This window comes from Citrus clementina, unplaced genomic scaffold (assembly GCF_000493195.1).
Source record: "Citrus clementina cultivar Clemenules unplaced genomic scaffold, Citrus_clementina_v1.0 scaffold_6, whole genome shotgun sequence".
Classification (NCBI taxonomy): Eukaryota; Viridiplantae; Streptophyta; class Magnoliopsida; order Sapindales; family Rutaceae; genus Citrus; species Citrus x clementina.
Genome location: NW_006262139.1, coordinates 19977248 through 19999362, shown reverse-complemented (window position 1 = coordinate 19999362; position 22115 = coordinate 19977248). Strand labels below are relative to the sequence as shown.

Sequence of the window (22115 nt, the reverse complement as noted above, 5' to 3'; positions counted from 1 at the left end):
CTGTGTCGTTTTGACGATTCAGGGGGTGAATCATGTCGTGAAAGAGGAAGAGGAATGCGTCATTTGTTTGAAAAAGTTCGAGAATATTGACAATGAGGCTACCCTGTTGAATTGTCAATGTCAATTTCTTTATCACCATGATTGTATTTGGCGGTGGCTGAGGGAGCTAAAAAATTATTCCTCTCCGATCTGTCGTACGAACTTTGCTCGTGGGACTCAGCATTTTGCTCAAACCCCATGCAAAAGAAGAAAATTGCTTAGCGAATGACGAGACGGAAACAAAACCATTATTAAAATGACGTCGCCTTGGTTGACTAAGACTATCAAACTAGCTAGAAGATCAGTGATCTCCCTCTCCATTTTCTCCTATGGAGAAACTTGCTTCAGTTTCTGTTTATGGTTTTAGTAGCTATGTATATGTATATGTGTATTGTACAATTTATTTCTTGGATCTCAAGATTGCTTCTTTTTCTTATTAATTATCCTTCTTTTTCTTTCTTTCTTTTCCAAATTTTTGGTCAAGAAATTACTGCAATAGTTTACCGTTTAGTAAATTAATAAATGACAATGTTACGATAAAAACTATTCTTTTTATAAGTAATTATTTAAATTTTTTAAACATTGGAAAAAATTGAGTTCAAATACATAATTATGGGTATATAAATAATTGTCTTTTTTCTCATGTATTATGGAAATTTAACAAAGAAGACAAATTTCTTTCTCCCAATTTTGTCCGGGTTCTGTTCATTTTGAAAAAAGAAAAAAGAAAAACAAAGAAAACTAAAGGAAATGACACGTCTGAAGCGTCACGAAAGACCGATGGAAACGTTGACGGTTTGTTGCCAGAATCAACCACACTATATATATGATACAACTGCCAGAAACCAAACGGCCCAGCGCGCGGACTGATTTTACAACAACTAAAATAAACACCAAAAAGGGAAAAAAATGAAAATATTCACAAATTGAACGAATGTTGGTGCAGATCTAACTGTTTTGGACATTTTGATCACTTGCTATGTGGCGCACCGTTTGGCGATCCATTGATCGCTTCTCTCTTCAGCACTTCAAGTAAGTTCTCTTTTGCTCGGTTAGCTGAATTCTGATTTTTAAAATTTTTAAAACTAAATTCTCTTTATTTTTAATGAGTGTAATTTGGAATTTGTTGGAAATTTGGCTATGAGAATGATGTATAATTGATTAATTGGTTTCCAAGCTATTGTCTGTTGAGAGTCAATGTGGAGCTGTGTTCCGGTTCATGTAATCTGTGATCGATTTGGCTGTTTATTTAAATTATGGAAATATCTAGCTAAATAACTGCGTTTTAGTTTTCCAGAAGTGATTTTGAATCGAAATGCTTTATGGAAATGGAGACATTATTATTTGAGATTTTTATTATTGCTTTTGTTATGATAAGTATCAACTATCTAATTTGTCTTATTGCATTTGTTACGATAATTATCAACTATCTAATTTGTCTTATGGAGACTGATTGATCATTTTATGAATGTAGATACGTGATTAATGAATTGCGAAAAATCAAAGTTGTGGATCAGCATAACCGGGTAACTCAAGTGGCCTTTGTGTCTTATAATATAACCACTAAATATTTCTTTCTTATTTATTATGTTATCTTTTTCTTGCCTTTTCCTCCAGGAACTAGTCATTGATTTGCTGCAAACTATAGTAGAGATAGTTACGTATGGCGATAGACAAGATCCGTTTATATTCGAGTATGAGTCATTTTTTTGCAGCTTCTTGACTAATTATGCTTCTTGGTATGTGGATGATATTATTGGTGTTATGTTTGGATCTTAACAGATGTTTTATGGAATACCAAGTTTTAGCGGAGTTTGTGCGTATCTTGAAGATCAGTGGAAATTCAAAAATAGAGGCACCGCTGCTTCAATATCTGAGCATAATGATCCAAAACATGGGAAGTGAACATGCAATATGTAAGATGCAAGTTCCATTGATACTTATGGTAAACTTTCTAAATGCTTAGGTTCTTTCACCTCTCTATATTTGGACGTCTTTCACCTCTCTTTATTTGGACGTCTGTGATTATGCACTTTGAAATTGAGGGAGGAAACTGTTATTGTTTTGAAATAGAAATTGTAACATACATGAATAGCAACCTTCAACATTTTTGTCTAATGTATTTTACTCTGAAGTGCTTCATTAGTTATTCCTGTTCCTCATACAACTTTGGTAATCCATTTGGCAATTGTATCATGCAGACTATTGTTTGAGTAATGACTATATCAATACCATCATAGCACACCAATATGATTTTGATGGAGGAGATCTGGCTCCGTACTACGTGTCTTTCTTAAGGTTCTGATATTGTTCATTATCTCTCTTCATAAATTTATATGAGATAGCTTTCAATCTTAGGATGCATGTGTCAGCTCACAGTTTTTTTTTCCCCTGTATCGCTGTAGCCCATTTTATTTGATCAGTAGACAGGGTAGGAATCTTTTTTTTTTTTTTTTTTTTTTTTCTCTTTGCTTTGTCTTATTTTTCTTTACTTTTCATCATAAATTTAGAGCAGTGAGCGGCAAAATTAACAGAGACACACTTTGTCTTCTTGTACGGGTGAATAGGGTAAGTTAAAGCCTGTTTTTGTGACATATGTTGATGCACATATACCTTATAAGTTATTGTTTATGCAGTTTTTTATAGAATAGGGTAAGTTAAAGCTTCTTGCTTGAGTGTTATTGATTTCGTTCATGGCAGAGGCTAAATTTTTAGTGATGTCTATCTCTGATTACAGGATGTTGTAACTTCATTTCCCCTGTATACTGAGATTCTTAAATTTGCTCAGCATGGAGAAAAGATGATTCAGACAGCTGTCCATGCATTAACCCTCAACATATTCAATGGTATAGTGTTTCTTTATCTTATTTACTTCTGCAAAGAGAATAGATTACCGGAAATTTTGGATATAAAATATATTTTGTAGTATCTTGCAACAGTATTGTTTTGGTTATGCAGTCAGTGACGACATGGTCTATCAGTTTGTGACAAGTCCTCCAGCGTCACAATACTTTTCAGATTTGGTTTATAGCTTGAGAGAGAAATGCCTTCGTCTTGATGTCCTTGTCCAAGCTACAGAGTATGCTGTTTCATTTTCTTAGAGAAACTTATGTGATGACAATGATAATTAGGTGGTTATGCATAACTATCTGTTGAGGGAACCTGCATGACTTTGGTGCAGTGAAACATGCACTAAACAAAGGAGAAAAGAAATTCTCCTGGAAAGTGATGAAATTGTGGATGATCTTTACTACTTTAAGGATATTCTCTCCGTTGGTGAGCCTCGTTTGAGTAAAGTTGTCACCCAAGACCTTCTCAACCTACTTGTCTTTCCGATATTGATCCCACTACTGCAGTTAAGGCAGAGTAATGTGAGTAATTTCCTCTCTTATCTCTTTTTTTGTTTAAATTTGGAAATTTCACAGTAAATAATGTTATGGGATTGAGATGGGATTGACTATTGAGTATATGCTTTAAGATGATGTCAGTATCAACTTTAAAAGAAATAAAATGATGAGTATTACCATCTGAACATTGGTTGGTAGCCCTAGATTTTTTAGTTGAGTCTGTGCAAGTGATTTGTTTTTCAAACAATTTCTTCTATTCTTACATGTTGGGGCATGGACTATTTCTTCTTCTGTCATATTTTGTGTGGAAATGTCTAGGCAGATATCATGCAATTAGTTTGGTAGGAATTATGTATATTCAGATAAGTTGATGTTTAACATTTTGAAATTAGTACTTTCCATGATTTAAGCCATAATTCCCTGTACATATGCTTCTTCCATAGTTATGGGAATATCCGAATTCTATTATAAGAATATCAGAATTTTAGTCCCTCTCACATTTGTGTGCATTTTTAGTATTTACTGTTAATTTCTTTTTCAGGGATTTTATGTGTCTGCGGTCACGACTTTGTACATAGTTTCTTATCTTCTTGTGGTTGTTGGTGGAAAGAACATCGTTAATGCTGTGGCCGGTGTTATTTTGTATCCTTATATGACACCAAGAAGAGATGCTGCTAAAGAAGAAATAACTAACAGCAGTAGTGACACACACTTTTTCTTGAACCTTTTGCGTGATATGGAAATTATGGAAATTGTTGGTTCAGAGTCTCAAAAAGATGAAAACATCAATGGGAACCATATATGTGGGAATGATGATGTACGCTTAGAAAGGTTAGTGTATAACGTATGTTTATATTGTATTAGTTCCTGTTTCATTTATGTAAAGGCGTATCTATCATCTTAATGAGGCTAAAGAATGTACGTATTAGGGATAACCGTGTACCCCTTTTGGTTTTATGCTGTTTTCTTATAGATAATAGGTATGCAGATCTTAGCAAATGTTGTACAGTTTTAAACTTAGGCTGGCTGATGCTGTTGGAGGTTTGGTTTAGGATTTCAAAACATCTTGTTCTTTCTTAGAGATAGTGGTTCTAGAAAATTGAAATATGTGAACCACATTGTGGGAGATTAGGCATAATATTATTGTCATTAGTAATTGATAAATATTATAAACAACATTTCTTTACTAATCAACCTTGTGATCTTTGTTGATATGATGGTAGTTGATAATTGGTGATTGATATATGTTATGAAACAGCATTTTTTTATTAATCCAATGTAATGATTTCTGAGATTGAAGGAAGAGAGAAAAGACAATGTATATTTATGGCTGCTAATGCGTTTAAAGGAATGTTGCGAGTGTTGTTTCACATATTCTTGAATGATATGTGCAGCACCTCAACAATTTCTAGAGCCTTTTAATTCCTACAGAGGTTGACCTTATCTGAACTTAAGTTTTGTACTTTCATCCTATGCATATTTATCATCATGTTGTCTCTTCTGCAGTATCACCCATGCTTTGTGTGTTTAACAATTTTTTCTTCTTGTGCTAAATTGGCATTTAAGTATCACCTAACAAAAGAAAGTTGCTTAAACGTTTATAGGACTGCATATGACATGTGACTATCCAAAGTAAACTGCATAATAAGATGTTTTTAACATTCAGATTAAGTATATTGGAGGCCAATGATTGATTTCGCTTACTATTTTCATTGGAAATGTGTGAATTGAGTTTCATACTAACTTATTTTCAATTTTTTCCCTGGAACAGGAATGGAATTCTTATGTATGTTTTCTCTGATAATCACAGTCTGTTGCTAGCATCTCTTTTGTTGTTGCTTATTTTAGCAGAAAGTAAAGGTATCTTATGTTTTACAGTACCTGTTGAGTTTATATTGTGGGTTTATTTTCTTTTATATATATGTTGTCCTGAATTCTCTTTTCTCTTTCATTTCTCACTTCTGAGCAGATCTTGATTATACCTCGGATTCAATGATTGGGTTAAGTGATATACAAGATCCTATGGTATATAAATTCAATTTCCACATGCATTTAAGTGCATTGATTTCTCGTAAACATGCACAATCAATCAAGCTTTCTAAAAAAATTGAGATGTAATGACTGACTCTTTTATCATTTCCGTCATTTTCTCTTTTCTTCTCATTATATGAGCCATGTGGAAGTATAAGTCCGAGAATTCTTGAAAGTTCTTATTATAGTACTGGGAGGAGTAAACTTGTGGCCTTATTGTGGTCTTTTGATTTTTACCTATTGGATGATTGCATTAATTTGTGAATTAAGTCCATGAATGACCTAGATTATATCATAGAACCATAGAACATTTAATCATCTTTATGTTTTAAGAAATGATTGATAATAATGCAGACATGATGATTGGTTAACTTGGGTTCTTTGTTCTTTCAAATATTTCTTTTATGATGTTCGCACTGATCTTGTAGTTGTCTTGTGTGAGAATAACAGTATCCTTTATGGTTCTGAATAGTACTTGTGCACCAACCTGGTCGAGGTTAATGGCCATGTGAAGGAATAGTTTTATTATGTTAGGTTTTTATGTTTTTTTTTTTTAATGAGATAAGTTCGAAGATTGGACTGCTTGAGCAGTAAATGTTGATTCTAAAACTTTCTTGTATGATATTGACATTTTCATATGTTCATTTTTTATGTTATATTCTAAGTGTAGGCAATGCCAACGGAAAGCATTTATAATCAATTACATGCATTCTGGGTTCAGCTCACAGGTCACTCTTGATTATTTTACATTAATTTCGGAATTTTGGAGAAATTATGCTTCATCCATTTTTCTTTCCCTTACATGTAGTGAATAGTGATATTATAGCAGGAATCTTAAAATTTTGGAGTAATTTTGTAATGTAATGTTGTTGGCAACTTCACTCTCAGAATTATGGCACTTCGGCTTCACTGGGAGGAAATGACAATGTCTTTGTGAGAGTTATGCCTCAGGTATATACATACTGTTTGATGGTTGTTGCTTGACTGTTGCCGTTAACTTTAGACAATGCATCTTACTTAATATGGCACTTGTATAGCTGCACCAAGATATGTTAATAGTTTTTTACTTGTGAGCTTGTGTGTCTGTACTGTACAGCCTTCGGTGTCATGATTACTTATCAATCATTCATTTTTCACAGGTGTTCTATGCATTATTAAAGGTTTTAGCAAGCCAACCCCCATTATGTGCTCTCATACAATGGCATACAGGGTGGTTTATGCAGAAGCTACTGAATTTTCAAGTCATGACACTTGGTGAACAACATTTACACCTTTTCAATGTGAGGTTTCAACCGATTTACTGCACTTTCAAAAGAAAAATCCCTGTGACAAACCGACATCTAACTTTTCTATTTGCTTCACCAAGAAAGATTACAACCTCAAATCAAGCACACTCCGCTTAACTAGCTATACAGTACTCATAACCAACATCTGTGATTATTTAGGGATCAAAGTCTTCTGCATATCCAACATTTAACTTAATTTGCAAGTGACACCTGCACTTGCTAGGCTCGACGGCTTTTGCTTCTGTGCCACCACTTCTTCCCACTCTCTCAAGAATAGGAAATCTTGTAGCATAAGTCAAGGAAGACCATTTTCCTCTATCCTAAAGTAAGAACGAATAAGCCATCTTGCCAAATCATGTCTAGAGTGAAGTGGTCATGGACAAAGTCCACAACAGTTTTCCACATATCTAGGCAATATTTAGTGCTCGATTCCTTAGTTTTAGTCAAAATTGCACAACAATTTAGTCCATTTATGCCTTGCTTGAGCAGCTAATGCTCCCATTGTAACCTCTTGCTTAGCGCCAGATCGCCACATCTTTAGTTGAAGGGACCTATTAGAGCTTAGTTGCTATTGTTAGGTCCTTACCTATTAACTTTTGGCTCCAGTAGTTACTTAACATGTTGAGTTAATTTGAAGTCTAGACCAGCCTTAGAAACCACTACGGACCAACGTTTCTTTCTTTCTTTCTTTTTATTTTTTATTTTTTTGTTTGTTTGTTATTATTATGTAAAACGAATGAAATGCTTAATGGAACCTAGAATACCTCCATCTTTCTTGCCAATGTTACATTGAGATTAAACCACTGTTACCATCAACTTTAAGTTTTATATTTTCTAGTTCCTGTTGACAGACTTCATATCAGCAGTCTTGCGAACGTTTACAAAAAGAACTTGACGGATGCTGGTTTGATTGTATCCTGGATACTATGAAAGATGAATGGGAAAACTGTGAAACAGGTATGAGGCAGAGATTCTTCTCTTCGAAGGGAGAGCTCATAAATGAGAGTTCCTTTGTGGAGTTGTGATCCTAATCAGGGAGGGAATATTTGTTAGATCTTTCTTGACTTCTTTGACATCATCACATCTTCAATGCTGTGTACAGCTCTTAAGGAGCCTCTGAAATCCAAAAGTCCCTCATTTGCCCTTGAGCTTGCTGTCTGTAAACAATCAACTGATGGTACTGCCCAATTCTTATTTTTATTTTTTTCCCTCCCTTGCTATGCTCCGGATATTATTGTCCTATCCTTTGCTCCTTGTAATCATTATACATTGTAGGGAATACAAATTCTTCAGATACTGCTTGGGAAATAATGGTTGATGTAGTGAAGGTATTCATCATTATTACTAAGTTATTTCGTTTTGAAAATACATCTGGCATGTGATAGGATGCTTTCTTAAACTTATTATGGTTCTATGCTATTTATGAGGACATTGGTGTAACAAGAATGTTAAAGGTCTCAAGTGACTCCTTAAACTGAATAAAAATTTTGATTTCAAGTTTTCCAGTAAACTCATAATTTCTAAATTGCAAGGATCCATTAGCATTTCTTATCTATTTATAAATCTTGTTCTTTTCATAAAAGTTTGCTGCAATGTTTATCTCATATTCGACACACTTTTAGGTGTTCATTCTTCATCTTCAGCTGAAGGCATTAATCTCCAAAGGAGAGTTACTTGAAAAACCCTTGCTAGACTCTGCAGATTCTGGAACATCCAATTCTTTAGATATTGCATCAGCAAGCTTTGGGTCGGAGGTGTATCTAGGTTGGGTATCAATTCCTCCTTCTCTTCAATTGATGGTCCTTATTGTTTCCCTGATTATGCCTTATTCATTTAGACTATAAATCTTGTGTAGGATCTGGAATCCCGTGCAGGATAGCATTCTCTAATGCTGGAATTAGGGATATCTACATGATACCTGCAGCAAGAGGATTATCTGGAAAAGTGATTCTTGCGGAGAAACATCCTTTCCGAAGTCAACGAGGTGTTGTAATTGCAATTGCTCCACTGGCAGGTTTGAGGGTAAGTTCTAAAACCATTCAAAATGCTAATATAATAGTTTATGAGATCAAGTTTTAAGAGCTGCCAAAAATGTCATAATATGCTTGAAACTCTTGATTCACCTAGATGCAATTAATTTCCACAACACTTCACTTGAAACAGCCAACAATAGACGAGGACCATCCAACGTGGTTGCACCTTTGGATAAGAGAATTTGATCCAAGATCTAAAGCAAGAAAATCTCGAGGCTGCAACTCTCATGTGTCCAATTCTGCTGTAGACGGAAGATGGACACTTGGTTTCCCTAGTGCTAAGGGCTGTGAGATTGCTCGCTTGTTGATACTTGAGGAAACTTACAAACAGCGGTCATTTATCAAGAGCTTACTCGCTCCATTACTACAAAAGAACGATCCTGGAAACTTGTGTAATGAACAAGCTGGACGAAAGCTTTAGGATAAGCATTGAAGGTTAGTTTTACTTACTACAAAGCCTTATTTTAATATTTCTTCTTTTGTTACTACTAAATTGTGATAGGCCATTTGTTACAGGTATCACAGTAACTTTGTCAAGCACTTTGTTGTATTTTTCAAACAATCATGTGGTTTTTTTTTCCCTTCCCTGATAGCTAAGAAAATGCATCAATGATATCTTGCCATATGAATAAGAAAATACGTTAACATAACATTCGTTGTCTTATTAATATTATTAAGGTCCAAGGGTTAATTATTCATTAAATCCTTAGGTAAAGTAGATATTTTGTGCCTTAGGAACTCTTAGTCAATGATAAGTAATTACTGTCATTAACTTAGATAATTTTTGTTAATATTTTGTTATAAATTAACTAATATTTATAATAAAAAATCATTAGATCTCCTAAATTAATTGTAAATAATAATGGCTCAACTTATTTGTATTTGGGCCTAAAGTGGGCCGAATATATTTCCAAATATACAAAGAAAAATTTTCTTCAGAACCTTTCTCATATATGGGAAAAGAAAAAAGGGTCATCGCTCAATTTAGATTTAGCTCCTTGAAAAAAAAAATGATGACTTTTATCCACAATTAACCAAAAAATTAAAACTCTTTACCACAATCAACCTCTGATTAATTTTAAATAGATCCATGAGCCAAATTAATATTCATCAATAACAAGCAAGCCCCCCGCACGGTGGTCAAAACTTTGACAAAAAGCCCCTTAATTAATTCCGGTTAAAAATCTACTCTGACATCATTGTATATAAAGTTTAGCCAATAGCCAACATGGTACTCTCTGTTCATTGCATGAAAGTGGAGTGAATGAGACGTAGTGCGCTGTACAAATCATTATCTCCTATCTCCGTAGCTCAACAATCAAAGCTTAAATATCGTCATAGATTCTAATTCAACCTACAAATTTATATACCTTCAGCTTCAGTAATAATTTGAATACAATGTCTCAGAGCTCAATTTAATCTCGTGAAGGCCAAACTTACCAATTAAATTATCGTGAAGCCACCTTTTAAGCTGTTGAAATTAACACAAGCTAATTAATTCACATCTAATTATATTAATTAGTAGATACTTAACGAATAAAATAAAATAATGAAAACTTTTAAGAAAAGGAGTGAGTCGTACGTAATTCCACCACCTTTGCATTAACAAGGCTGTCATGTCAAAATTAGAGCAACTTTTTGCTCTTTGTAATAAAGCCTGGCCGGCCAGCCACCCAAATCCTTTTAAAAATCTATTCTCTCTCTCTCTCTCTCTCTCTCTCTCTCTCTCTCTCTCTCGGTGAGTTTTGTTCGTCTCTTAGATATTGCTTTTACCCACATGGCCACGTATAAATCGAAGATGCTTATTTGAAGCTTAAAAGCATAAAATGAACAACCCTTTTGAGTAGATAATGCCATATTTTACTTTTTTTTATTGATTCATGATAGAGTGCTTTACTTTAAGCAAAAGAAGTAACAAAAAATTTGAAAAAAAAATTATATAAGAGGCCTTTATCTAATTCAATATACAATGTGTTTTCATGAGGGGAAAAAAAGAAGAAAAATTAAAATGATTTGATAGGGAAAGAAGAGAAAAGCTAACCCTGATTAATTAACTTTCACTTGGATACACATCTTTTAGTGTTTTAAAAGAACACATATTTACTTAGCTAGAAGCAGTTCATTTGTTTAAACAAAATTAAGCCGTTATTAGAGAGAAAATTAATCAAAAGATTAAAGAAAGCAGTACCGTTAATCAAAAGATTAAAGAAAGCAGTACCGTTATAGTGTGTTTTTTAAGCAACTACATTACTGTGTAGGTATTTTTCTGTTCTTTCATTCAAACTCTTCTTTTGTAGCGTTACAGGATATGTTTTGTGTTCAAATTATTTTGGTGCCCTTTAGCCTTTGCTTTGTATGTCTTTTTAGGCCAACAAAGATAGAAGCTTTTTGACTGGTCACTGACTGAGAATGCTCACCGAGAAGAATAAACAGTTGGGGGTTTTGGATTATTTGTTAAATCAAAGACCGAGCTACAAATTTGGGTCCTACACATTGTATGGATCCAGTTCATATTGTTAGGTTCCTGTCATTTGCGAATCATGATGAGTATAAAGAAATTGATACCGGAACGAAAATGCATGATATATAAAAGCTATTTTAATTAATCTGCAAGGGTTTTAGGTTTGAAGGTTGATTAATTATAATAACAAATATAATAGTTTTATATCAGTTTGTACACAAAATTTGTTTGATCACTTTTTTGAATGTAATAAATTTTTGAAACAATTAAAATAAACAACCGTGATGTAAGGTGGGCATGCCCAAGAACTGAAATGTTTTCAAGCATGTAGCAAAATTTTGTCATGTCATTTCACGTGAATGCTAATACCTTCTAGGGTTTCCTATAAAGGGAACATTCCCTTGGTAGTTCTTCGTAGGTGGACATGAAGTTCCATCAACTCTTGTCATGAGCTTGCGGCCATTAACTTTTCTAGTCATTTATTGCTAGCTTTAATTTTATTCTTCTATAATTGTGAATATTCTCCTCCATTTCTGTCTTTTAATTATATGTATTTTGTCCAAAGTTAAGCGTATTAATGTAATCAAATAGTTCATAAGATCATTTGCCGAGGGGCAGCCTTTTGTATTGGAACAAGATTATTCCAAGATGATTGAGGAATTAAAGGCAGATCTCTCGTTTGTTGTTTAAAGGAAATATGTTTGATTAAGCTTTTCATTTTTTTATTTGAAACATCGAGGTAAGGGATAGTACTGTAGCTCTTCTTTCTATGTACAGGCACGCTACGGAATAAACATGGGCCACAACAAATTAAAGCTGATGAACATCCACAAATTAATTTCCCTAAATTAGGAATTCTTACCAAAGTTTCGACGGTTAGGTAATAATTTTAACGTATGTATATATTGTGTCGGTGTAATAATGTGTAAGCAGCAAAGGAAGAATATGACTCCTAGGAAATTCGCATTATGCTTAACAATCACTTTCCAATTAACCCATTGATGGATTTTATTCATTAGATTATACTTTAATTAAAAATATCTTTAAAAATTAAAATAGTGATTTCCTAGTATGTTTTCATGTGACGATGTAGCATGAATCTTGTGAATAAATTAATTAGGTGGCCTATTTAACTATCGGGAAGAAGATAATACAAGTTCAGTTTGGTAGATATTGGCTATTTTCCACGGTAATGTAATTTATGTACCTAAAAAATACAATATTATTCTTCTTTTTCCTGTCGAGATAAAAACGATGCCATTAACTATCATTCGCAAGCCTAATGACAGAAAAAATTATGCCCTGCTACCATTAACCATCAATCAATTTGACTCAATCACGATATAATTTGAATTTTATAGTGCACTAAAAAGTTCAAGAATGTGGAAGTTCTTTTTCAAACTTTTAATGATCTTGTTAGAGATTTCGTTTGGACATTTCTTCTGAAGTCAACACAGAGGCAGTGCATGATGCATCAATTCATCACTTGCCAACTTAGTAGTGAAACCCCACCTCTCATTCAGTCACTTCACCTCAGTTGAAGGTCAAATGACTGAATATCCCAAAAGTACAAGACTGTAGCGTTATTGTCACGAAAGAGTAATTAGTTAAGCAAAACTTACAATAGCAAATTACCGAAAAATCATCATCATTATTATTATTATAAGAAAAATGATATTTAGCCATAATAACAAAAGGAAGGCGACATAAATGATACTTTACTTTGCTGCCATTTTTGTTCCCATGTTTTGTGAAAAAGAAAAAATAACAAGTGGACTCAAGATCTGATAACAGAAGACGCCATCTCTGTCGTCCTCTTGTTGTCTTTGAGGGTGAATATCGGCACTCCCTTTTTTTTTTTTTTTGCTTTTAAGACCATAAAACCCAGCATGTGATGACATGGCATGATGTACTAAACCTAATTTTGTGACACGTAAGAAGGGATCAAAACTCATCAGGACCAAAACATTGCCTAGGACTATGGGAGTTCGTTATCATCATCATATGTTTTCTTCACTTCCTGATCTGTTTGCTCATTTTTGAATCAAAGGGGGGGAAGAGAGAGAGAGATGGGGTTCCAAAAAGCTTTCACCTTTATGAAATAATGTGAGAGAGATGAGGGAATGCTTCGGGTTGAAATTTTTAATCCCCATGCAAAATATATAAGCAAGCATTCAATCAATTCAATTCAAAGAGCGTCAAGCAAGTAGTGGTCATTTTTTTAAAGAAAGAGAAATAAATGAAAAGAGAGAAACACTTTATTCCTTGTCTTTCAGTCCAAAGAAGAAAATCGTACACAGTTCCCGATTCCTTTGGACACATAGTCCCCATTCTCTTTTCAGGTCCTCGATTTTTGTGGAGGCTGTAAACAGATTGCTCTCTAGTAATTTAATTACATTTCAATATCCCTAGTAATACTTGTTTTCAAGGCTGGAAAAGGTACTATGTCAAGATTTGTTGTGCGGGACTGTGTGCAATAGATACTAACATGTAAGCTTCAAAACATATTGAGTTAAGTTGGCTTAAGACTTCAAACTTGAAGAGGTAAAAAGACCAAAATAAATAAATAAATAACTTGAAAAAAAGTATTGGCCTAAAGATTTTAAACAACGTGTTCAAACTTGTCTAATAATTTCTCTTATGTAATATGTACAATGTTTGTTTGTGCTTATCGCGTAGACTCGATATACGTGATATAGATAACCAAATTTATCTTATATTAATTTAATTTGTGTTTAGGTATAATTCTAAATTTAGTTCACCTTATATAAATTTACTTAACAAGTCCAATTTCACATAAAGGTTTACTTGATATTGTCCAACGCTGATAAAATCTCTTATAGTGAGTATAAAAAATTTGAGTTTACAACACTTTATTCACATGAATGGGTTGTGGATTTATTTCTCGGTGTGTGGGACCGTGGGCAATAGATACTATCATCTAAGCTTGAAAAAAATATTGAGTTAACGCAGCTTAAAACATTTAACTTGAAGAAGTCAAAGAAAAAAATATTTTAAACTTGAAAAAACTATCGGCCTAAAGATCTTAAACAGTTGTATTCAAACTTGTCTAACATTTTCTCTTATGTAATATGTACAATGCTTGTTTGGGCTTATCACGTAGACTCGAGACTAGGGATGGCAATTTAATCCGGACCCGGATCGGACCCGGATGAACCCGGAAAATCCGGTCCGGGTTCAACCCGTACCGGAATAAATTAAATCCGGAATCCGGATTGAATTTTACCAACCCGGACCTATCCGGGTCCGGTTCCGGGTTTGGGTGAACCCGTAAATCCGGAACCTGGACCCGGACATCTTTATTTAATATAAATTGAAAAAAAAAAATTACTCTTGCCCTAATTCGCTGCCGCTGCCAAACATTTCCACTCTCTCCCTTCTCTTCATCAAATCATCATCAAATCAAACCATTTTCTCTTCGTTCAGCCCTTCTCTTCATCAAATCATCGTCGCCACTCACCATTACTTCGCTACTTTGTTGTGTTCATGTTCATCATCATCCGGGGCGAAGAAGATTGATGAAGAAAGAATAAAAAATTAATTAAAGAATACAAAATAAAAAACCAAACAGCAAAGGAAGAAGAAAAGGAGATTAGAAGTGCATCTGCAGCAAAGGAAGGAGAAAGCAAGGGTGGAGATGAGAGCAATGGTTTGAAAAGCATACATGATTTTGAAGACCAAAGCTCATTTCTCCCATTTTCGGCTTTTCTTAGCTTAACCCCACAAAGCCCACTTTGTCATCATCATCGCCAAATTTGTCATCATTATGTTTGAAAATTGAATTTTGTATATGCTCTATTGCCTTTGAATTTATTTTTAGTTATTTGATTTTGCATTATTTTCCATTGTTGTTGGTAATAGGTTAAAGATGTTTGGAGGAATTTATAGCAGAGGAGAGAGAAAATCGTTTTTCTTTAACAAGCATCCGGGTTCTAAACCCGGAATCCGGGAACCCGGATTTTTCCGGGTTGAACCCGGACCGGACCCGGAGTATAAATATCCGGGTTTATATCCGGGTCCGGTATTTTCAAATTACCATCCGGGTCCGGAACCGGAAAGGCTAAACCCGGACCCGGACCCGGATTTTGCCATCCCTACTCGAGACAAGTGATATAGGCAGCCCGATTTACCTTATATAAATTTAATTTGTGTTTAGGTATAAGCCTAAATTTAGTTCACCTTGTATAATTTACTTGACAAGCCCACATACAGATAAAATCTTTAAAAAATTGAGTTTAAAACTTTACTCATATGAACGGGTTGTGGATTTATTTCTCGTTGATTTAATGCCAAAAAATATATTAAAAAATACAAGCAATCAATGGTAATATGACAAATGTAGTTAATTTCATCTCATGTAAGGACCAATTTGTTTATCAGTTTTAATTCCAACATAAATCGCGCCAATGAAGGACATTATTTGAACTGTTATACAACTATATGGCATTGTTCAATGTACATTAAATTCTCTTCATGTTTATAGTTCAGAAAAATAAAAATTTGTTGTGTATTTAATAGGAAATTGAGATATTTTAGTCCTTATGTTAGTACTTTAATTCCATTCAGTAGTTTGCATAAAAGATAGAGACCCACTTAAGGAAATACATATTTTTTATTAAATTTGAGATAGGGAAAGCTGAGTTGCCTTTGATACTGGTGCATTCTTCCTGCTTGTCAGCACATGCATTCCACTTTCCACTACAAAATCGACTTTGGACCCCAAAATTTTACCTCACCTACAAGAAAAGTATAGCCCACCTTCCATATATTTCACACCCCTTCTTTCTCTCTCTCTCCACGAACCAAATCATAATCTAACTCTAGATAACACAACACACTCACACACAAAGCTTCCCAGATTCATAGTATTTTAGATATGGCTTCCTCTAAAAAACCTATCATTACTTCATGTCGCTAGCCTCTTCACTCTCTTATAGCTTCTTCAATTTAAAAGAAAAGACCCCATGTTGTATATTTCTTCAGTACACATGCTCCTAAAATCTTTTCAAATTCAAGATCTTCCTTGATCTCCTCATCCATTTTTGAGCTGTTTTGCATCAGCAGTGCAATATTAGTTTTAAGTTTAAGAAATATGAGAGCAGGAGGTTGCACTATACAACAAGGCCTAACAGCTGAGGCTGCTAGTGTTGTCAAGCAAGCTATGACTCTTGCTAGACGTCGTGGCCATGCCCAAGTCACCCCACTTCACGTAGCAAACACCATGCTTGCAGCTTCCACAGGGCTACTCAGAACAGCTTGCCTTCAATCCCACTCTCACCCTCTTCAGTGCAAAGCTTTAGAGCTTTGCTTCAATGTTGCCCTAAATCGCCTCCCAGCTTCAACCTCAACCCCCATGTTGGGTGGTCACTGTCAATTCCCTACCATCTCTAATGCCTTGGTTGCTGCCTTTAAGCGTGCTCAGGCTCATCAGCGCCGGGGCTCCATTGAGAACCAGCAGCAGCCTCTACTGGCTGTAAAGATAGAGTTAGAACAACTCATCATATCTATTTTAGATGATCCTAGTGTGAGTAGAGTCATGAGAGAAGCTGGTTTCTCAAGTACCCAAGTGAAAAGCAATGTTGAACAAGCTGTGTCTTTAGAAATTTGTTCTCAAAGTACTCCGGTAAGCAGTAACAAGTCTAAGGAAAGTAATGTTTTAGTCCTTTCTCAAACGGCTTCCGCCACAAAAGTTTCTAAACCTAGGGTATCGTTAGATCCAATTAGGAATGAAGATGTTATGTATGTGATAGAGAATTTAATGAGCAAAAGAAAGAGAAATTTTGTGGTTGTAGGAGAGTGTCTTGCCAGTATTGAAGGCGTTGTTAGAGGAGTGATAGACAAAATTGAAAAGGGAGATGTTCCTGAGGCTTTGAGAGATGTTAAGTGTCTACCTCTTTCAATTTCTTCTTTTAGGCATATGAATAGAGTAGAAGTTGAACAAAGAGTTGAAGAAATTAAGAACCTTGTTAGGAGTTGTTTGGGTAGAGGGGTTGTTTTAAATTTGGGAGATCTTGAGTGGGCTGAATTTAGGGCAAGTTCGAGTGAGCAAGTAAGAGGGTATTATTGTTCAATTGAGCACATAATCATGGAAATTGGGAAACTAGTTTGTGGAATCGGAGAAAATGCAAGATTTTGGCTCATGGGGATTGCCACTTTCCAAAGTTACATGAGATGTAAATCTGGCCATCCATCACTAGAAACTCTTTGGAGTCTTCATCCTCTTACAATTCCTGCAGGCAGCTTGAGCTTGAGTCTCATCACCACTGACAGGTAACTTATAATCAGTTGGTAAAGTTAGAAATAATTGTATGTCTTTACACATCACACTCTATCTCCTCTTTCTCAAATTTGTTTTATTTTTAACATAATTTTAACTCCATGCATTGAAAATGTTGTTTTTTCCTCCAAAAAGAAAAAACAAAACTACATATTCCTTTCATATAAAGAGCCAAAATTGAAAGTTTTTTATTTTCTTCTCTTATGCTTTTGCTAGCTTTTATAACAATGCCTGTTCATTTCTTGCGAGATAAATAATGAAACCTAATTGAACCAGATCCAGTTAATCAACCTAATAAATGTTCTTTTTTCCTACAACTTTTGACTTAATTTTTCTTCTTTTATAGTGATTTGCAAAGTCAGTCCACGAGCAAGAAAGCTGAAAGCGGCGTTAGCTGGCTTTTATTTGAAGGTGAAGAAGAGAATAAGCAGCTCACTTGCTGTGCTGATTGCTCAGCCAAGTTTGAGGCTGAAGCTAGAAGCTTACAAAGCAGTTCTTGTAATAGTGACTCTCCGACTTCAAGCCTTCCTGCATGGCTTCAGCAATACAAGAATGAGAAGAAAGCAACACTCAGCAATAATGATAAGGTTATAATAATTAATCATCACCTACTTCACTCGATCTACTTTTAACTCAAATAATTGTTTAAGGTTTAATCATCTGTTTAATTTCTTTTAAGCAGGACTCTGGAGTGAGAGATCTTTGCAAGAAGTGGAACTCAATATGCAATTCAATTCACAAACAGCCTTATTATTCTGAAAGAACCCTCACTTTCTCTTCTGTTTCACCTTCTTCATCAACTTCTGGTTTCTCATACGACCAACAATACCCTAATTTTCACAAGACTCACCGTGATTGGGCTGTTGTTGAACCCAAACAATCATGGAGGGAACACCATTTCTTGTTCTCTCATGAAGCTTCTGACAAAAGCACTTGTGAACCAAGTTTGAGATTGTACATTCCAGAGCATAAGGATCTCAAACAACCCTTATCCTCAAACCGTAATTCAACCCCAAACTCGACTTCTTCAAGCGATGTCATGGAAATGGAGTATGTCCACAAGTTCAAGGAGCTAAATTCTGAAAACTTAACTTCTCTATGCAATGCATTGGAGAAAAAGGTACCATGGCAGAAAGATACAGTCTACGATATCGCGAACACGGTCTTGAAATGCAGGTCTGGCACGATGAGAAGAAAAGGGAAAGTTAAAGATCATAGCGAGGTTAAAGAGGAGACTTGGTTATTCTTCCAAGGAGTTGATGCTGATGCAAAAGAGAAGATAGCTAAAGAACTTGCTAGGCTTGTTTTTGGCTCTCATAACAACTTCGTTTCAATTGCCTTAAGCAGCTTTTCATCGACAAGAGCAGATTCAACTGAAGATAGTAGAAACAAAAGATCAAGAGATGAACAAAGCTGTAGTTACATTGAGAGATTTGCTGAAGCAGTGTCTAATAATCCGCATCGAGTCTTTTTAATAGAAGATGTTGAGCAAGCGGATTATTGCTCTCAAAAGGGTTTCAAAAAAGCTATTGAAAGTGGAAGAATAGTAACTTCAAGTGGGGATGAAGTGAGTCTTGGGGATGCAATTGTCATTTTGAGCTGTGAAAGCTTCAGCTCAAGATCAAGAGCTTGCTCTCCTCCCACAAAGCAAAAATCAGACGGCTGTGAAGAGGAGAAGGGTGCTGCAATGGAGGGCACAAGCCCTTCGGTGTCTTTGGACTTGAATATTTGCATTGATGATGACAGCACCGAGGATCAGTCAATCGATGACATTGGGCTCCTTGAATCAGTCGATAAACGGATAATTTTTAAAATCATGGAGTTATAGTAGATGAAATTCTTCAAGTTTTTACATTATCAAGTTGTTTTGTTCTCTTAAATTTGTTTCTTTATTTCTCAATGTCTTAGGAATCTTTCTGTAAAACTACGTGTATAATATTACTATCCACGAACTTCATGTAATTGGTTGAAGGCTTTCCATTACATTTTTTTCCCTTTATATTCTATCATCTTAGCTTCTTTTCATAGATTCATAGCATTTCATTTTATTCCTTTCATAAGAGGATGTTTAATTAATTACGAATTAGTAACTTTTTAGCTCTTTGATCCCATTGTTTTTACATGTATTTTGGCTAGCTTACTAGCTAGCTTCATTTCAAGTACATGCATGGACTCCAATCTAATTAATTTAATTTGCTAGCCATGCACCTAAAAATACTTGAGTCAGCAAATATTATAAAGTAAGCGTCCCACTTGGCCACTCATCACCTTTCGGTTGTTCATGTTAATCGCTGCATTATTAAGTTATCATGAACACATTGAAGGCTAGAAATTGAACGATTTTGGAATACCATAAGTAAATCTCTATTTTTTAAAAAAAAATCAACTTTCAAAGTAATTCATTTTATCTAAGGGAATTTTTATATGGATGTTTTAGAGACATTTTTCAATGACGAGTTCTTGAAGAATTAAAAAAAATGAAAAATATATTTTAATGATGATATTTTTCATTTATATATTGCACAAGTCTCAATTTATCCGGGATAATAAATTATAAAATAATAAAAAATCAAATATAATAATTTTTGGAATACCATAATGGTTCTCATTTAATAAATTTTGTCAAATTCACAAGTCATAACGATAGAGATTGTGATTTTGACCATTTAATGCCCCTGGTTGAGAAAGATCTTCACTTAATAAAAAATTTGTTTTTCCCCCCTTTTTTTTAAACTCATGGCACATCGTTAGTAGATTCGTCACTTAGATACAAAGTCATCATATTTGTACATTTAAATTATTATCATTCTTATTATTTGAAATTTACAATAACCCAGCTAAGTGATTTCTCAGCACAATCACAGTCATCATGATATATTTATCGTTTTCACAATCATAGACAATCAACCATAACTCCTTTCGTTTTTAAATCATCTTTATATGCGTAGCTTTTTCAGGTGGGGCCTGTATCTTTGTTGTTTCTTCGAATGAATCAATATGAAGACTCCACTATGAAATTGCAAGAACAAATTGGATGGTTCCAAGTAGGATATCTTTAAAACCAAACTGAAGGAATCATTTCTAATTCCTTCCAAAAGTAAAGGAATAATAGTACATGAAAAAGGCGACGAGACGACTATCATATATGTACAATTAATCGGAGTAACATGAGTTTTGTGTTCCAATTAATGGCTTATGTACAATTTATACATTTGATTATTCAGTACAGCTAATTAATTCTGTCAACAGAAGACAGTATCCACCCACTCTGCTTAGTAAAAAAGGGTAAATTTTCATTTACCTCTGTTGAGATTTAGCTGTATCAAACTTAATTATGATTATTTTTCATAAATTAGCAGTTTACAAAGCCAACAAAAAGGAGATCTCTGCCCAGGCTAGCTACTTAGTTCGATTGGAGATTTGCAGTAATTTTCAAATGAAAATTTTCTCATTGTCTGAGTTTTTAATTAAGTTTTAATTTATTTAAATACTAAATTAATACAAACATATTAATAATGACCGTTCATGGAAAATAATGTACACCAATGTCCCGCAATCTCTTAGAACTTGTGTAATAAGCTCAATTCACGAGAGATCGAGAGGATTCTAATTCAAAATTTAATCCAAAAGAAGAAAAAATTGCATTGTACATAAGCTTGTAAGATAATTAACTTCAAGGAAGACCATTCTTTCATGGTGTCATCTACCTAACGTTTCTTATCTGTTAAATTAACATAATTTGTTGCTTGATCTGAATCCCAAAAACACAAATATGACTTGTGAATGCACATGATGGAAAGTACACACAGTTCTGTCAAGACTCAAGAGTTAGCATCTGTGTTCCGAATTCAGATCTGAGCTAATGTAACACCAACATAAAAGTTTAGATTAAGCTGTACATTCTTTCAACTTTATGATTATTCTTCCTGGACTTTGCTTTCAGACAGTAGTTAAAGCAAGAGCTTTGAACTCATTCCTTGTCTGAATATTTCAATTTTCCAGCTGTTGGAATCTCCTTGTCCGAATTGATGATTTAGCCAAAAAAATAAAAAAAATAAATTATAAATTATGATAAATATATATAGCTTCAAAATCAAGGATGATTTGAGATCTTGAAATTTTGAAATAAGGCTAACTTCAAAATTAAGGATGAGTGCTAGCTCCTGTTTTGAAGTCAAGGTTACGTCAACTATGTATAGCCGAATGTATGATGCTGGCTAATTCTTCATCATAGGCCTTGTTAATTTGTGACAGTAATAAATTAATTTCTGAACGAGTTCATATAACTGGAATTTGAGACATATATAATACAGCATATAGGTATTCTAAAACCAAAATTAATTGAATTATAATTATGCTATTCATTATTTACTTAAAGACATAAATAAGAGGAATGGACAAAGTAATAACATTAAGGTAAGATCCATAACGTAAGGGTTGTGCAAAGGAGAAGCAACTTTTTTCAACTTATGGAAGGGAAAAGCAAAATCTTCCCTAAGAAATATCAAAAGAGCACTACTTTCATGCTTTACGATGCGTTTTACAAAAGAACTTCCTTTGATTTTCGTAACCCAACATTCTCATCTTTGGGAAAGCACTAAAAAGTTGCCGTATAAGGGG

The 22115-nt window shown here is 34.3% G+C and overlaps 2 protein-coding genes across 8 annotated transcripts; both read left to right on the top strand.

Annotated features, from left to right (window-relative positions):
* The first annotated feature begins 810 nt into the window (after nt 1-810).
* Nucleotides 811-12000, top strand: LOC18038275 (protein CLEC16A). Of its 7 annotated transcripts, none has more exons than XM_024181940.1 (21): nt 811-1071; nt 1514-1565; nt 1657-1733; nt 1822-1955; nt 2241-2337; nt 2550-2607; nt 2777-2885; nt 2998-3118; nt 3221-3410; nt 3928-4217; nt 5158-5246; nt 5356-5411; nt 6306-6368; nt 6557-6697; nt 7555-7660; nt 7806-7880; nt 7979-8031; nt 8326-8467; nt 8559-8725; nt 8867-9171; nt 11975-12000. In XM_024181940.1, exons 1-20 carry the CDS (start codon nt 1019-1021, stop codon nt 9155-9157), a joined length of 2364 nt encoding a protein of 787 aa, XP_024037708.1. In that variant the 5' UTR covers nt 811-1018; the 3' UTR covers nt 9158-9171; nt 11975-12000. The 7 variants fall into 7 exon arrangements, with proteins under 7 accessions (XP_024037708.1, XP_024037707.1, XP_024037706.1 ...); XM_024181939.1 differs by lacking the exon at nt 11975-12000 and adding an exon at nt 9253-9375; XM_024181938.1 differs by lacking the exon at nt 11975-12000 and having other exon boundaries at nt 8867-9375.
* Nucleotides 12001-16005: 4005 nt separating this feature from the next.
* On the top strand, nt 16006-19323 carry LOC18038274 (protein SMAX1-LIKE 3). The gene is made up of 3 exons (XM_006430020.2): nt 16006-17488; nt 17842-18082; nt 18178-19323. Exons 1-3 carry the CDS (start codon nt 16311-16313, stop codon nt 19321-19323), a joined length of 2565 nt encoding a protein of 854 aa, XP_006430083.1. The 5' UTR covers nt 16006-16310.
* Nucleotides 19324-22115: the final 2792 nt, after the last annotated feature.

Excerpts from the sequence above, each read along its gene's own strand:
- LOC18038275 (XM_024181940.1), top strand. The coding sequence starts at position 1,019 with ATGTGGCGCACCGTTTGGCGATCCATTGATCGCTTCTCTCTTCAGCAC. Across the intron at positions 1,566-1,656 it reads TTGTGGATCAGCATAACCGG|GAACTAGTCATTGATTTGCT; the intron begins GTAACTCAAGTG and ends CTTTTCCTCCAG. Across the intron at positions 6,698-7,554 it reads AACATTTACACCTTTTCAAT|ACTTCATATCAGCAGTCTTG; the intron begins GTGAGGTTTCAA and ends TCCTGTTGACAG.
- LOC18038274 (XM_006430020.2), top strand. The coding sequence starts at position 16,311 with ATGAGAGCAGGAGGTTGCACTATACAACAAGGCCTAACAGCTGAGGCT. Across the intron at positions 17,489-17,841 it reads AGTCTCATCACCACTGACAG|TGATTTGCAAAGTCAGTCCA; the intron begins GTAACTTATAAT and ends CTTCTTTTATAG. Across the intron at positions 18,083-18,177 it reads CACTCAGCAATAATGATAAG|GACTCTGGAGTGAGAGATCT; the intron begins GTTATAATAATT and ends TCTTTTAAGCAG.